This window comes from Vulpes lagopus, chromosome 13 (genome assembly GCF_018345385.1).
Source record: "Vulpes lagopus strain Blue_001 chromosome 13, ASM1834538v1, whole genome shotgun sequence".
Lineage (NCBI taxonomy): Eukaryota > Metazoa > Chordata > Mammalia > Carnivora > Canidae > Vulpes > Vulpes lagopus.
In genome coordinates this window covers 29,065,727-29,082,846 of record NC_054836.1, presented here as the reverse complement: position 1 = coordinate 29,082,846, position 17,120 = coordinate 29,065,727, and the positions used below count along the sequence as shown (strand labels likewise).

At 33.2% G+C, this 17,120-nt stretch overlaps 1 protein-coding gene across 7 annotated transcripts in view; it reads left to right on the top strand.

Annotated features, from left to right (window-relative positions):
• Nucleotides 1-17,120, top strand: part of DGKB (diacylglycerol kinase beta) — a 704,768-nt gene that overhangs the window by 274,907 nt on the left and 412,741 nt on the right. For all 7 annotated transcript variants that reach the window (XM_041728249.1, XM_041728247.1, XM_041728246.1 and 4 more), the window contains one exon: nucleotides 15,128-15,213. In XM_041728249.1, coding sequence (XP_041584183.1) covers nucleotides 15,128-15,213 — 86 coding nt within the window. The remainder of the gene's footprint in view (nucleotides 1-15,127; nucleotides 15,214-17,120) is intronic.

Sequence of the window (17,120 nt, the reverse complement as noted above, 5' to 3'; positions counted from 1 at the left end):
GTTGTAAAAATTGTTGGTAATGTAAAAATAAAGCAGTCAGCTCACCCTTTCAATCCTTATGATTAATCATATTTTATGATAATTTTGTGAGCCACAACCCCTCAATGAAATGTGTAAGCATAATTCTGTGGGTTTTTTTAAAGGTTTAATTTTTTTAAGGGGGGATGGTCAAGGGAGATAGAGAAAATCTCCAGCAGACTCCCCACTGAGATCATGCTCTGAGCTGAAATCAAGAGTTGGATGGTTAACTGACTGAGCTACCCAAATGCCTCTAAATGGATGACCATAATTCTGTTTTTATCACTAGAGCAATTTAATTTGAAAATCATTTTTTGTTTTTATATTAAAGATTTATAGGTTAGTAAATGACACAAAAACATTAACATGTTGCTATAATCAACAAAGTCACATAATCACCTACCCTGTAAAAGAACTTTCCTGTAGAAGTCATAATTACAACTCATTATGACTTTAAAGATGTTGAAAAATCTGGAATTTTTTTTATTCATCTCACAAATAAAGCAATAGTAGCTAGCCAAATAGCAGTTAGACTAGACATTTCTGTTATTATTTAGAGGTTATTACTTACCTAAATTCCCTGAACACTCTGAAAAGAGTAATTTCACCTGAATTGGCTGCTAGAAATAACCAATTCATTTGTCTATATGATTTCACCTGTTTCTTATTTTATTCTACAAAAGTCAAGTTTCTAATAAATAACAAACTATTTTATTTGAATATTCACAGTTTGCTAAGCTTGCCCAGCATCTTTCCCTGTCACAGCTTTCCATCTGCCCCAGGCAGTTAAAGGACATGTCCTTACTAATGAATGAATATAAGAAAACTCATAGTAGATGATTACCTCAGAATCATTTAGGAATGATGATCATGTAGCTTACTCCTAATTAAAATTAATTAATTAAACTAAATTAAATTAATTAAAAAGAATAAATAAAGAATTAATTTAATTAAATTAATTAAAAAGAATAAAGAAAATCTTTTTTATTAATTAAAAAAGAATAAATAAAGAATAAAATTAAACATTTTAATTTACAAACAAGTAGAATAACAATGCAACAACTAAGTATAAGTAAATGATAGCTTAATAATAACCACCATAATAGTAACATAAATTGATTAAGCATATATTTATTAAATGGCTAACAGATGTCAGGGACAAATTTTAGAACTTCAGCCCACTTTGAACAAAACCGGTAACATTTTCTGCTCACCTGGCCTTATGTTTCAGTGCTGGAAGACAGATTAAACAAATAAAATATACATTATGTCAGTGGATAAGGTAAATAGAATATACATTGGTAGTCAATGTTCTGTTGTTTTTCTATATAGGCTGAGTAGTGAAGAACTTCCTGAGTATAGACATGAAGGATGAGTGAGCATACCATTTGGCCATCTCATAGAAGAGCATTTGAGGCAGAGGAAGGAACAGAAATTAAGCATCATGACAGGACAATATTTGACATGATTGGGGAACATTAGCAAGATGGCCAGGTGGCTGAAGCAGAATGGTTAGAAGTAGCATATGAAAATGGTACTGAGGGGCCCAATCACATAGAGTTTTATGATTCCCGTGAGTATAAGAATCACATTTATCCTTGAGTCTTCTGGTCTCTTCTTGACTTTCTGGCATCTATACCAGTTTAGTATTTAGCCAGGAATTTTGTATTTTTAATTTAGGTATTGTTATTAATGGGTACATTATAATAAGTTCTGATGATGATGGGTTTCGAATCTCTCCAGTGTGTATATCCAGTCTCTGCTATGTTACCCTCTAGTAGGATGTTAGGACACATCTATTCAATGAATGGTTTTCTCACTTTAACATATAATCATTAGATCTGAAACATTATCAGAAAAATTTAACTGTCTTTTCCCAACCATTCCCACACACAAAGACAAGCAACAAACAGTTTCTTCTGAAGTACAGTATATAGTGAGTTGAAAGAAAACATTAAATATGCATTAAAACTCCTAATGGCTAACTGGTATAACAGCCCATTATGCCTTGGCCACTGACTCTCCTCTCCTTGGGAAATGCACAGGAGAACAAACATACCAATCAGCAATGTCCGTGGAGATTGGGGGGAAATCATACATTAGATGTATATTAAATAAATGTGAGGAAAAGAAGATGAGCAGTCCTCCCAATAATTTTTAATGAATACTTTGAATATTCTTTTTTTTAAATACTTTATTTATTTATTCATGAGAGACACAGATAGAGAGCAAGAAGCAGAGACACAGATAGAGGAGAAGCAGGCTCCATGCAGGGAGCCCAACACGGGACTTGATCCCTGGACTCCAGGATCATGCCCTGGACCAAAGGCAGGCGCCAAACCACTGAGCCACCCAGGGATCCCCTACTTTGAATATTCTTATTCGGTGTTTTTTAAAAATTAGACATGTAGTTTAAATCTATAAATACTTGTGTTTTATAACACTTTCGTGTTGCAGTAAAACTTTTCAGCAAAAATTAGCCAAAAAATAAAAATGCATATTAAATGAAAAATTCAGTTTTAGTTTCTATTTAATTAGAATTAATTGATGATGAATACATGATTTTATGGAGTTATTATCAACATGTAGCACCAAAATTGGAGCTCTGGTGATATCATTGACCTTATTGAAACTAATAAGCACAAATATGCTGTGGAAACATCAGGATCTACTTCAAAATTAATAGCTAAGTATCTGATCAAAGCAACCATTTAAACTGCAGAAAATCTCTTTGCATATCACTCTTTGAAGCATGACTTTTTATTTAGATCAAATGTTCTAAGTTAGTGTTCGTGTTCAATTCCAAGTTTTCTTATGTGTGTTATAAGTGAAGTGATTAACTGTTAATATTTTACCATCATTGGCTAAAGAACTTTTAAAAGATTAAGCAATGCCATTTTTATATCAGAGTAATCAGAATGCTTGAAACAGATAATCCATAAAAAGGTAAAGCACTAATGATTTTACTTGCTCCTGTGGTGATAATTTGAATACAGATTTTGTTGAAGCAAATAATCATGGCAATAATATGGTTTTGACTAAAGGAAAAAATAGTAGATAAAACCATATGCTCTGAATTGATTCTGGTATACACATAAATCATAATTGCATCCAAAGGAATTTTTATATTTTATTAATTAAAATATAAGCCTTAATTGTCAAATTCTGTGTGTATGCATATGTGCACATGAAAATACACACAAACACACACAAATAACTCGGTATTCTGCTACTGATTCTATAATCTCTAATGAACCTTCTGGAAAAAATAAGTAATACTCAAATATCAGGTCATTTAAGTAATGAAGTCCTTAAAGTCTGGATAATACTACTACAGAAAATCTTTTTCAGGTTATAAACTTCACTTTCATTTAAAACTCTATCACTGAAGAAGGGTGAAGGTTTAAAATAATTTAACATAGAGGTAATCAGCCTATAGAAATCTACAATTTAATTTCATCTTGTCTTCTCTTCATAAAACATACTATTCAAAATTATTGCCATACGAAAAGCCAATCAGATATTAAAAATGTTTAAGTCTATCAGGCAGTTTTCAACCTTATGATGTAGTGTCTGTCTGCTATCTTAAAGTTGTAATCTATTTTCTTTTCTTAGTCTAAATAAATATGTATACACATTTATGTATAATTTATAACCTGGTTTTTACATATTTTTTCTTAAAGAGGGCATCAAATTTTATAAATATCACATCCCACAAAACCATTATTCTTCTTTGCTCCTAATTTATGAATGAGAGATCATGAAAAGCAAATTACTTCAAGTTATGTTTATTATTCCTACCATTATGAACACCCCAATATTCATATCTATCTTGATTCCCTCCCCTCTTTTTTTAATCAGATGTGGCATCTATGCTAAATAAAGTGTATTCAACTTTTCTCTGGATCCCTGCTCCTCTTGCTTCTTTGATGCTTCATTCATTATCCTACCCCTTTGCTATTACATCTTGAGCAGTTCTCTTCAACTGCCTTTTTACCTTAACTATGTAACCCCCTTTTTTTGTAAGCCCCTTTTAAAAATATTTTATTTATTTATTTGAGAGAGAGAGAAAAAGAGCTCGAGTGGAGGGAGAGGGAGAGAACCTCAAGCAAATTCCATGCAGGGTGTGGAGCCCTACTTGGGGCTAGGTCTCACAACCCTGAGATCAGGATCTGAGCTGAAATGGAGTCAGATGATTAACTATCTGTGCCACCCAGGTGCCCCTATGTAAGTCCTCTTAATATAAACCCACTCTGTATTAAAGTGATTTGATTTAGTTTACAAAAACATGCAATGAATAAAATATTATTATAAATTACAATAGGAATGGATAGAGATTTAAGGCCAAAGGAAATGATTCCTAGGTTATTGCAATGTTGCAAAAAATGAGCAACATATAAAACTGATGAAGCTGCTATATTTAATTTGAAGAATTTTTGTGCAAATGTAAATCTACTTACCTTCCCATTCATTTGTTTTCTTCACAACTAATTTTTTAATAAAATGAGATATTTTTCCATTTTTCATTTCCTCTTCAGTGTAGTTGGGATTTTGACTCTACTCTCCATTGAGATTGCTATTGCCGGTAGTAAACTTCTGTGTGATAATTAAAGTCCTGTTTATTTTTATATTTCTTGAAAGTCTCTTCTTCCTTGGATATTATTTTTATAAGATTTATTTATTTATTTTTAGAGAGACAGAGTGAGAACAGGGGGAGGAGCAGAGGGAAATAATCTCAAATAGACTCCTTGCAGAGTGCAGAGCTTAACTGAGGGATTCATTTCATGACTGATCATGAGATCATGACCTGAGTCAAATCAAGAGTCAGATGCTCCACCGACTGAGCCACCCAACCACCTTCTCCCTTGGATATTAGGAAATAATTGTTTCCTATCTCTAGAGTTGTTTCTTCTTATATAATTGGACACAACCTTCTTAGTAAGTCCCTCAAAGGTCATATTTTCCTAGAATGTCATACCCAGAACTCTATTTCCTGCACACACACTTCCTTAATTATATAATAATAAAATAATAGAGATTTGTAGGTCATAGGTCAAGTGTTATCCAAATTATAGCAACCTTACGAGTTGGGCATTTTCTCCATTTGCAGATGAGGAAGTTCATGATTAGACAGTTTAAATAATTTGCTAAAGATTTTAATCCCATAAAAGAACAAATCTTTGCTGCATTCCATCACGACCATTTTAACCTCTGTTCTGTTCCTTCTTACTTCCTTTCCTGATTTTGATCATCAAATACATTTGGATTGCTTCTGAATATTGCCTTCCATCTCAGATTTCTCTCTGCAGCTGCATATAGATTTATTTAACTATGAGGCAACATTTCCAATTAATAATGTCCCATAGGTGTCTAAAATTTTATATGTCTAATATGAAACTGATTTTTTTTGCCCTTTCCCAAACTTATTCACTAATTTATAGCCCATAATATAATGAAGGGAAAGATCATTCACCTTCCCCTTTCTCCTGACAATGCATTATTTCACACTGTCCAGAATTCCTCATCTAATCACTTTCCTGGTCTTCTATATTCACCTGTTGTCTTATATATTAAACCTTCTTTCACTTCCTCCTTTTCCTCACGTCCCAGTTCATCAGAGGATGAACTTACTACAGTTGCACAATTCAACTCAGGTGTCTGTCTCCACCTTTATTAAGCCAATCTTGATATGTTCCTTATTTAATCTGCATCAACTGCTTCCAAAGAACATTCTGTTGTGACATGAACTGTGTGTTATTTTGTTTGCTTTCTCAATTTAACCATTGAGATATTGAAGGCAAGGACTCTATTCTTACTTCTCAATCTCTGAATTTAGCCCAGTTTCTGGTAAAAAGTTGTAGTTAATAAATGCATATTAAATAAATGAACTGATGTGGGTGCTATATCATTTATAAAGTTACTTTTCTAAGTATATAAATAATAAATGTAATGCTATTTCTTAGGCATTTATAGGTATTCTGTTATATTTGATCCCTGTGAAAGTATTTTTTTTCTCTATAGAAGTTCATATCTATTTACTAATTCACAAAGCTTCACACTATGAAATTAACTTGGTGGAATGATCCAATAAAAAATAAAAACTCATTCTAATTACTAACAATAAAATCATTAGGATGACAAAATAGATTTGCCAAAAAGAACTAAGCAACCTAATTACTTTGCTATTACATTTTAGGAGTTAATTTTAGGTAGTGTCCATTGGCCAGATGATGTCTTTGTATTTTCCGAATGTAAATATTAAGAATGAATTATTGTTTGAATGATCAGGAAGTATGTGTGGCTTCTAGTTAATTAAAACTCTTTATCATATATTTCTTTTCATTCTTCACTTCAGAATTTTAAATCTTTTTACTTACGTAGTCATATAATTTATAGATTTAGGAGAAATATCTAAATTGCATTTTCATGTATATACATATATGTTGGTATGCAAACTCTATACATATACTTTAGAACTAAGGGATGAAGGCACATGTATATGGTCACAAACTTGATTGCATATTTGTAGTGCTAAGTATGGTTATGTAAATATTGAGTCAAATTAACCCCCTCTGGGGTGCCTTGGTGGCTCAGTTGGTTAAGCATCTGCCTTCAGCTCAGGTGGTGATCCCCAGGTCCTGGGATGGAGCCCCAGATCACACTCCTTGCTTGGTAAGCAGCTTGCTACTCCCTCTCTTTCTGACCCTCTTCCCTGCTTCTGCTCTCTTTCTCTCTTTCTCTGTCTCAAAAAATAAATAAAATCTTAAAAAAAAAACCTCTTAACATGTATAGATGAGAGAAAATGTCTAAAAAAAGGTATTTTATGTTCTTTGGTTACTTGGCCCTTAAATATTAATTTGTGTTAATATTAAGACATCCTGAAAGGGTTGCTACTTTCTACATACCAGAATACATTTGTATCTTAAGGTAACATCTTTATAAAAGCATTTTACTACACAAATGAAATCATGAATCATTTCAATAAAAGGTTAAGACTGGTTTAGCTAAGTATTATTTTGTCTTTATTAATTCACAAATGATTTGACAGAGTTTGATATTTTTTAACACATTAATTTTCCAAGAATTATGTACACTAATCAAGAAGGAACACTGTGAAGCCTATTATTTCCTGATTTCTCCTAACTGATTTTATGCCAAGGAGAACGTTAAAGCTATTTAATAAGATAACAGAGGTTTCCCAGGAACAAATATTCTCTCATTTTCTTTCTCTCATTATCATTTTGACTTTTCTCACTACCTTTCTCCCTTACTCTTTCTCTTTCCTTCTCTTGTAAAAATGCACATAGACATAAAATGTTTTTGATCTTTCCAGAGATAATGAAATTAATGTTTCAGTTATTAATCGTACACTGGAATATATATTTTCTCAAGTACTCTGGAAGTTATTTCAGGATACCAGTGGTGGTAACAGCATTAAGTCATACTGAGTTCATATCAATGAGTCCAAATTTTATATATATATATATATATATATATATATATATATATATATATATATATAAAGATTTCTATTTATTTATTTATTCATGAGAGACACAGAGAGGGAGAGGCAGAGACACAGGCAGAGAGAAGCAGGCTCCATGCACCGGGAGCCCGATGCGGACTCGATCCCGTGTCTCCAGGATCACGCCCTGGGCCTAAGGTGGCGCTAAACCGCTGAGCCACGAGAACTGCCCAAGTCCAAATTATATATATATATATACATAATCCCGGAGTCCCGGGATTAAGTCCCTCATTGCGCTCCCTGCATGGAGCCTGCTTCTCCCTCTGCTTATGTCTCTGCCTGTCACTCTCTCTGTGTCTCTCATGAATAAATAAATAAAATCTTAAAAAAAAGGAAGAACGAAAGAAAGAAAGAAGAAAGAAAGAAAGAAAGAAAGAAAGAAAGAAAGAAAGAAAGAAAGAAAGAAAGAAAGGAAGAAAGAAAGAAAGCTGAAATGTTGGGGAAGGCACATTACAATTGAGTATCACTTTGAAGCTGGCATTATCAAGATCCACAGGAAAAGATCAAATAAAACCTTCTCCTAATTTGGTAATATATAGTATGGAGGAAAATTTGGGAGGCCATAATGGCTTCATGCATAGGTTTTTTCTTTTTTAAAAGATTTTATTTATTTATTCATGAGAGACAGAGAGAGAGAGTCAGAGACACAGGCAGAGGGAGAAGCAGGCTCCATGCAGGGAGCCTGATGTGGGACTCCATCCTGGGTTTCCAGAATCACGCCCTGGGCCCAAGGAAGGCGCTAAACCGCTGAGCCATCCAGGGATTCCCCATGCATAGATTAAAAAAAAAAAAAAAAAAAAGATTTTTTTTTTTCCACGCACAGATTTTTAAATCTGACTGCAGACGCAATAATAGTATCCAGTGATACCAGTGATTCAGTGATAGATGCAGTTTGGGTATTAGGAAATAAGGTGGAAGGTATTAGGAATAAATGGTTAAATATGGTTTTGAAAACAACAACATCACAAACCAGAAATTTCAACCTGATTTCAGTGAGGCAATGGTGAAGCCATTTAATCTTGTAACTGTAGAATAATATGTAACTATGTACATTCAGGTATCAATATGAACTGAGCTGAGTAATAAGAGTTAAGTATGTTTGTTTCTGGCTCAAAATGCTTAAGTCAGAATGCAGATCTTTCTTAAGACAAGCTCTAGCTATAAATGATATTTTTCTAAACAAAGAGGAAAAGGAAAGTTGGAGATGTATAATAAAGTCATTTTCAATCTTTCAACCTTGTATTTCTTTAATACAAACAAATATGAATAGGTATAATTAATGAACATTCATTCTATGCTATTATGATAATATTTATGAGTCTCATACTGGTTTCTTCTATATATCACAAAATGGTTTTATAATATTGTTTGATAGTTAATTAATTAATTTTTATATGTTCATTCTCATGTCTGATATTGCCCAATCATGTATAAATGACAGGATCATTCATTTTCTTTGGATGATAAAGTATGAGATTGGAATAAGAAGAAATTCCCACATATCATCATTTGAGAAATCTAGTCATAAGACACTTTCTAAGATTCTGGAATCAAGACTGTAGGTTTTCTTTCTTCTTTTTAAAAATGTTTTCCCATTGTAAAAATGTTTTAAAACTTCTTAAAAATAGGTTTTTTTAAGATTTATTTATTTATTTATTTATTTATTCATTGATACACAGAGAGAGATAGAGAGGCAGAGACACAGGCAGAGCGAGAAGCAGGCTCCATGCCAGGAGCCTGACGCGGGACTCGATCCTGGGACTCCAGGATCGTGCCCCGGGCCAAAGGCAGGCGCCAAGCCGCTGAGTCACCCAGGGATCCCCATAAATAGTTTTTAAATACTACTGTTAGGTACAAATTAAAAATTCCTAAAATTTCTATATTAGTTTTTTAAAATTATTTATTTATTCATGAGAGACACAGAGAGAAAAGCAGAGACAGTCCCGTGGGGAGCCTGATGCGGGACTCAATCCCAGGACCCAAGGATCATGACCTGAGCCCAAGGCAGATGCTCAACCACTGAGCCACCCAGGCATCCCTCTATATTAGTTTTAACACTTCACTTTTTAGAAATGGAAGGGGACTTCTAAATCTTAGATGAAATACCTTGATTTGCTTCTCTTGGTTCAAAATCTCACCACTCACTTTTTTATAGGGTGTGCTGTAGTGGTGGCTGTTGAGCAAATGTGATAGGAAAGCATCTGACACAGAGCTATGAAACCTGTACATAAACATAAGATCTCTTTCAAATTTAGCTATTGTAGATAAATAGTTATTGCTCCAGAAGAGCATTAATGACCAACACTGGGAACTCAAAAACTATTAATCTACCTCATAAGTCATTTTAAGTTTTAATTTCATAAATTTCCATAGAAATAGTCTAGTAAATTCTGGAGCCGTGGATGATTACTTCATTGCAAAATGTTTATACATGTTAATTTTGCAAATGAACCTCTGAAATTGGTAGGTGAAAGTATAGTACAGAGTACTAAAGTTTCCACAAATAGGCATCTTTCCAGACACTCCTTATTCCCTCATCTTTTTCATTGTTAGGATGTCCTTTGAAGTGGGAGCCTCTCATCTGATGGTCTTTATAGCTTAAGAGTAAAAAGTTAGTACCCTTGCAGGACCCTGCATTTTGGTTCCTTGCCAAGTTCCTTGGATTTGTTTGTTCTCTATCAGTCCTGTTTTCCTCTGCATTTTCTGTCTTTAATGCAATGCCATAAGCAGATCTCCCAGTAGCTCACTGGCTACACTTTCAGACTGAAGGTAGGAAAACTCAGTGTCCATCTATCTTTGCTTGATAGGAAGTTCTCTTTGTGATTATTTTGCCAGAACACTAGGGGAGAGGGGTGAAAATAGAGGAGTGGCACTCTGACCTATAAAGCATATATGCTACTTTTAATGAAGGGGAAATAATTGAATTAGTAATAATCGGTGGATAGTAAAATTTAATTTACATACAAAAATTATTTCTTAAAATAGTCCAAAGCAGCAAAAGGTATTATCTTTAAGGTATTCCTTAAAAATAAGGAACCAAGGCTCAATGATTAAATAATTTTCCAAGACTACAATTCAGTGAATGAATGAAATAAAGAATGAATGAATCTCTAGGGAAAACAGGATGGATTGAGTGCATTACAAGGCTGAGATAGAGAGGTCAATTTTTCAATCCATTTAGCAATCAATTTGCAGAGAGTAAGCTGGTCTGATAGTCACATGGGGTTTATGTTTGGGGGTAGGATGCTGCTGAAGAACCAATGATGACAATTTTAAAAGAAACACAAGAATGAATAACAGATGAAACATCATCATGGAGTAGAAGAACAATGGTGAGTCAAATGGATGGTTAGGCTTTCACCAAAAACAATTAGCTCTATGGTAAACTTTCCAGCTGCCAGCATATTTTGAAAAGCTTTTCTAGGCTTCGATAAGACAATATTTGAAACTTAGGAGATAGACAAATTAATAGGATATGCAACTGGCAAAAACTGAGTTAGAATTACAGAATATAAATTTTGCTTAATAATCATTAAAGGAATTGAGTAGTTATTTAAAAAAGAAAGAAATCAAAGACTCACCAGAAATAGTTTATATGCAAGTGCTACCAGTTTTAAGAAACTTCCAGAATTGTACAGATGCTTCCAAAAATGTACGATGAGGGCATATTCTGCAACTCACTTTATGAGACAGACAAATTTAGACAAAAAATTAGAGATGGTATCAGGAAGAAAAATAGTAAGGCTGTTGGATTCATCAATATAGATTCAAAATATTTACACAAAATATTAGCAAACCAAGTCCAGTTCTCTATAAAAATTTCAAGTGTCCAATTTGGGTATATAAAAGTATCATAAGATTACTTTAATAATACAGAAATATGTAAATGTATTTTCCCACAGTACTGATTAAATGAGATAAAATATATCAACATCTCAAAAGATGCAGAAACTTTTTTAACAGATTCATAGTAAAAATCCTTACTGTATCAGAAATAAAAGGAAACTTTACTACCATAAAAAGGTGTCAGTCAAAAAAGAAAAGGAAAATCTCTACAAAAACATGATATTAAATGGAGAAAATATGAAATATCCCATTTAAATTTAGAAACAAAATAGGACATTACCTATGAATATCCCAATTCAGCAACATATTGGAGCTCTAGACCACAAAATTAGACATAATAATTATAAAGATTGGAGATCAGTAATAGTACCATTATTATTAATATACTATATTCGTGGGTGAGGAAACCTAATTAACATTATACAGATTTTATTTCTACCAAAATTGATTTATAGGCTTAATATTACTCTGATCAAAATCATAATTGTTTTTTTTTTTTTATTTTTGTGGGCTGGTTAGCTTTAACATATATTTGGAAAATCACAGAAGGAATATAGCTTAGATTCTTCATGCTCTGTGAGATAATGACTTACTATAAAACTACTCAAGGAGTTATAAGAGTGTGAGACTGGCAAAGGGATGGACAAAATATGAATAAAATTAAACAGTTCAAAAAGAAATGTACTCATATATGGAAATCTGAGTTATGATGCATGGTAGGAAGTGGAAGTTATCCAATAAATAAAAAGATGGATTAAAGATGAGAAAAAAGTTGGTGTATAACATTCACAAGGAAAGAAAGGAGACAGGAAGGGAAAAAAGAAAGAAGGAAAAGGGAAAGAGAAATGGAGGGAGGTAGGAAGGGAAAGGAACAAATAAAGGTATCCCTACCTCACACCACCACATAGAATTGTCAAAAGTAAAACTGAAATTTTAAAAAGAGTAGATATAAGTTATTTTATAACCTCTAAGTAGGCAAACTTTTCTTACAGAATATAGGCCAAAGTGCTAACCACTTATGAAAAGATTGATAAATTTGAATGCATTAAAACCAAATTTTGTTTATTAAAATACAAGTCAATTAAAGTTTAAAAAATCAGTTTGTAGAAGACATTTGCAGAAAAGCATTAAAATTAAGAACAAGTAAAGAAGTTTTTACAAATCAGCAAGAGAAAAAGGAGTAAAGAAAGGAAACAAAAGTCATGAACAGCCATTTCACAAAAGAGGAAACACATGAAATTGAGAAGTGTGACATTAAAAGTGTTACAGAGAATGACTTCAGCCAAATATCTGTAATGTTAATGAATGCATACGTTGGTAGAACTTCTTTGGGAAACAAAAAGTTGCACATATGATCCTCTAAAAGTAGCCACTGTTCATGAGCACTAAGGAAGCATGTCAAATAATGCAGATTTTAGAAGAATGTAAACCAACCAATCCAAATGTCCATTGATATGGATTTAAAAAGGTACATTCACATAAATGATATTTAACAATAGAAATTAAATAAGTTCACTATATGTGGAGAGAGCTTCAGCTATCACATGAATGAGTCTTAGTAACAATACTAAGTGGAAAAAGCAAAAAGTGAACAATGTGTTGTCTATGGCATACGCATGACTGAAGATTGAAACTGAAGATTGAAAATAGTGCACACATTTGTGGTTGAGGAAGAAGGCTGCTATAGGGAAAGAGCACAGAGATTATTGGAAATGTTCTCCCCTGGGAGTGGGCAATTGGTACATAGGTAATTAAATTATACATCATCTTATATGATGCATAATATAGGTAAACAAATGGGAAATAGTCTCAAAGAAAATACTGTAGCATGTCTAACAGAAGGTAAATATCCACAATATAAAACCTTGGGAAATACATAGAAGTTTGATATTCTAGATACTCATGGCTCCTCTTATCAAGTGGTGGGGTTTTAGTTAATTTTTATACATTTCTATTTATGCATTGTTTGTATTATTTTAACAAGATGTTTTTCTAAAAATGCTAATTTAAATTAAAAACACTCATAACATGTAGAATTTATAAGATAGTAATAACAAAAGACAACTCAGTGGAAAAGATGGGCAAGAGTTTGAAGATGCAGTTCACAGAAGAGATCACACACCTGTAAACCTACAAAAATAAGCTCAACCCACTAGCCAAACAAGAATGTGTGATTTTACAATAATTTGATTTTTCATTATTGTTGAAGAAATATCATAAAGCTGTTTACATATAGTGTTTTGGAGTTAAAGGAAATTGACACATCTTTTATAGTGGGAGCTGTTCAGAGAGTAGTATGGTGATACAGTGGAACATTTCCCTCCTAGAAAATTAGCCTTCAAAACATATGTATATGTTCCCATTAATGTCCTTTGTTTTTTTTTTTCTTCCATTAATGTCCTTTGAATAGTGTTAACTACAATACTTATTTTTTGTAACAGTAAAACACTAGAAATAGCTTAAAAGTACCTGAAGAGAAATGGGGTATTTGATCACAGAATTATACCCTATGTAATACATTCACTTGTAAATGATGATGCAACACTATATGAGCTGACACAGAAAGCTCTCTTAGACATTTTTATTTTTATTTTTTTAAGATTTATTTATTTATTTATGATAGACACACACAGAGAGAGAGGCAGAGACACAGGCAGAGGGAGAAGCAGGTTCCACGCTGGGAGCCCGATGCGGGACTCTGTCCCGGGACTCCAGGATCGCGCCCTGGGCCAAAGGCAGGCACCAAACCGCTGAGCCACTCAGGGATTCCTCTTAGATATTTTTAAATTAAAAAATGCACACAAATTAACAAAATGTATAGCATAATCACATTCATGTTAAAAATATGTGTGTAATAACATTCATATGTGTATATTCACATATGTAAATGTATAGAAACATTTCTTGGATGGTTGCATATTACATTACTACCAGTGGTTATCCTTGGGCAAGAGAGGTGAACAGACACAGGCCACATGTTTCTGTTTTGTCTTAAATTTTTATTGCAAGAAAATAGGCATGTGCTATTGTGTTACTGGTTATATTACCTGCCTTTTTAACTTTCTCCTAAGGTAGGTTGCATTAATAAGCACAGCGCTGTTTGCAGTAGCAACAGAAGCTATGGGCATTTATTACAGCCCACTTAGCAATTAGGTTTGAGTATTCCTAGGTAACAACGCTGAGGGCCATGTCAAAAGACAAGGGAAAGGCTGGCTCTCATTTGCAAATTCTAAGTCAAAGGAAACACTGAAACACCACAGAAGTGGTGTAATCAGTTTTTTCCAGTATTCGAAAAGGTTGAAAACTCTCAAAGACATATTTGCTGGCATAATAGTTATACTTACACAATGATTCAAAAGAGAATTTTTGCTTAATAAAAATTATTAAATGAAATATGGTAGTATATGTCACTTTGCATTATATGTGAAATGCTGATCACGTGAGAGAAAATTTTAATAAAAATTATTACATTGTATTAGTTTTGTTTTTTAAACTTTAGAGTTGATAAAAAATAAAATATATTTATTATATATTTAAAATATGTTTAAATCAAGATGTAAATTCTTTAATTTTAGAATTGTATTCTAGATAAGAATTTAATATTTTTCAATAAAATCACTGAGATTATCTTATAATTTCCGTAATATAAAAATGTCTTTTATTAGATAAAATGCTAAGAATACAAAACTTTAAAAATCCAAATTTTAAAATATGTGCTAAAACGTGCTTATTTTTCAGGTTAAACTTTTTCCGTGATGTTCCTGATTTCAGAGTGTTAGCCTGTGGTGGAGATGGAACCGTGGGGTGGATTTTGGACTGCATAGGTAATGAAGACACATACTTAAACATGGCTGGGATGCAAGTGGTAACCTAAAATTCTGTATGTTTTATTAGTGCATTGATATCTTTGGATGCTACAGTGATGCAATGGGATATCTGGCGTTGTTGCAGATTATTTACTGGTTTAATATGTTTTCTATATTTTACAGTTATAATTGACAAAATAATTTGCAAGTATCTAGAGATACTTCTTTTTTAATCCATTTCTCATGGAATTTAATAAACCCTCAGAGCTATTTGAGATCAGGCTCTATAAATTCCATTTGTTTAAGTGCCCTGGGGAGGGAGCCAAAGAGATTCTTAGCATTTGTGATAAAATTTGTGTCAAATAGATGTACTTATTTTATTTTCATAGCCATTGTACTAAGGTTTTTTACCCCATTCATCTTAATTCTCACAACACTGTAACACAGTGTTGATAATCCCATTTTAGAAAGAAGCTGTTAAGGTGTGGAAAAGTTAAATAATTAGAGTGGAATCTGAGAGCTGTGAGTTGATAGAACTGGGATTAGAGCTCACCCTTTACCCTTAACCTAGCTTGTTTTTCTGATTAAGTTTTTACACCTTTAGTTTTATAAGATATATGATTGAAGATAAAATGTAGACATGTATCACAAAAGCTTGATGACTGAGAAAAATTAGCTGGTTTTTCAGAGACAGTTGTCAAAACTGATTACTATCACTAGAGTGATCATGAATTGACCTTCATTAGGAGATATCTCAAACAAATATCCATTTTTTTGGACCAATTCTTTGTTAAAAATGGCCATTTCAGGGGTGCCTGAGGGTGCAGTTGGCTGAGCATCCATCCAACTCTTGGTTTCAGCTGAGGTCATGATCTCAGGGTCAAGCCCTGTGTTGAGCTCTGGACTCAGTACAGAGTCTGCTTGAGATTCTCTCTCCCTCTGTCTCTAATAAATCTTTTTTTTTCAAATGGGCCTTTTCAGAAAAGGGAAAGAATTGGTTCAAAAAAATATTTTACTATCTATATAAATTAAGACACTTATATTTAGTAAATGCAGGTGAACATATTCTATCTTTTCATGTATATAAAAGTACTCAATTAAAAGTGAGTGCATATTGTCAGCATCCTATGCTGAGCTTTTGGTGAGCATCTTATGACTCTAGTCTGATTTTTTTTTCAAAGATTTTATTTATTTATTCATGAGACACACACACACACACACACACACAGAGAGAGAGAGAGAGAGAGAGAGAGAGTCAGAGAGAGAGAAGCAGGCTCCATGCAAGAGGAGCCTGACATGGGACTTGATCCTGGGTCTCCAAGATCATGCTCTGGGCCAAAGGCAGGTGCTAAACCGCTGAGCCACCCAGGGATCCCCCCCCTTTTTTTAAGAAACAGTGAAAATTGTGTTCCTTGGCCTTCCAACAAAAGATGTAAATAGTACAATATGCAATATTTAAGAAGAAAAACAGAATTTGAGAACTGCAGAAATTAGTTGCTTCAACAAAGTCTCAGGACTTGAGAATTTTAGTGAAAACAATAGGATATTATGAGTTAATTTTAGCTCAAATCCAAGCCTTGTCTACTACACCATAACACATCCATCCCAAAATAATCAATTCCCTTCCCATTCTTCCACACAAACACATAATCACTTTAAGATGCTGAGAAAATAGAAAAAAAAAATGAAGAAAGGTAATATATGTTTGTGAGAATCATTGAAGGCATATGATGGTTTAAACAAAACTATGTTGGAACACCTGAGTGGCTCAGTTGGTTAAGCATGGACTCTTGGTTTTGGCTCAAGTAATGATGTCAGGGTGGTAAGATCTAACCTCATATCAGGCTCCACATCTAGTGTGGGGCCTGCTTAAAATTCTCTCTCTTCTTCTCCCTCTGCCCTTCCCCCAGTCATGCTCCACATCT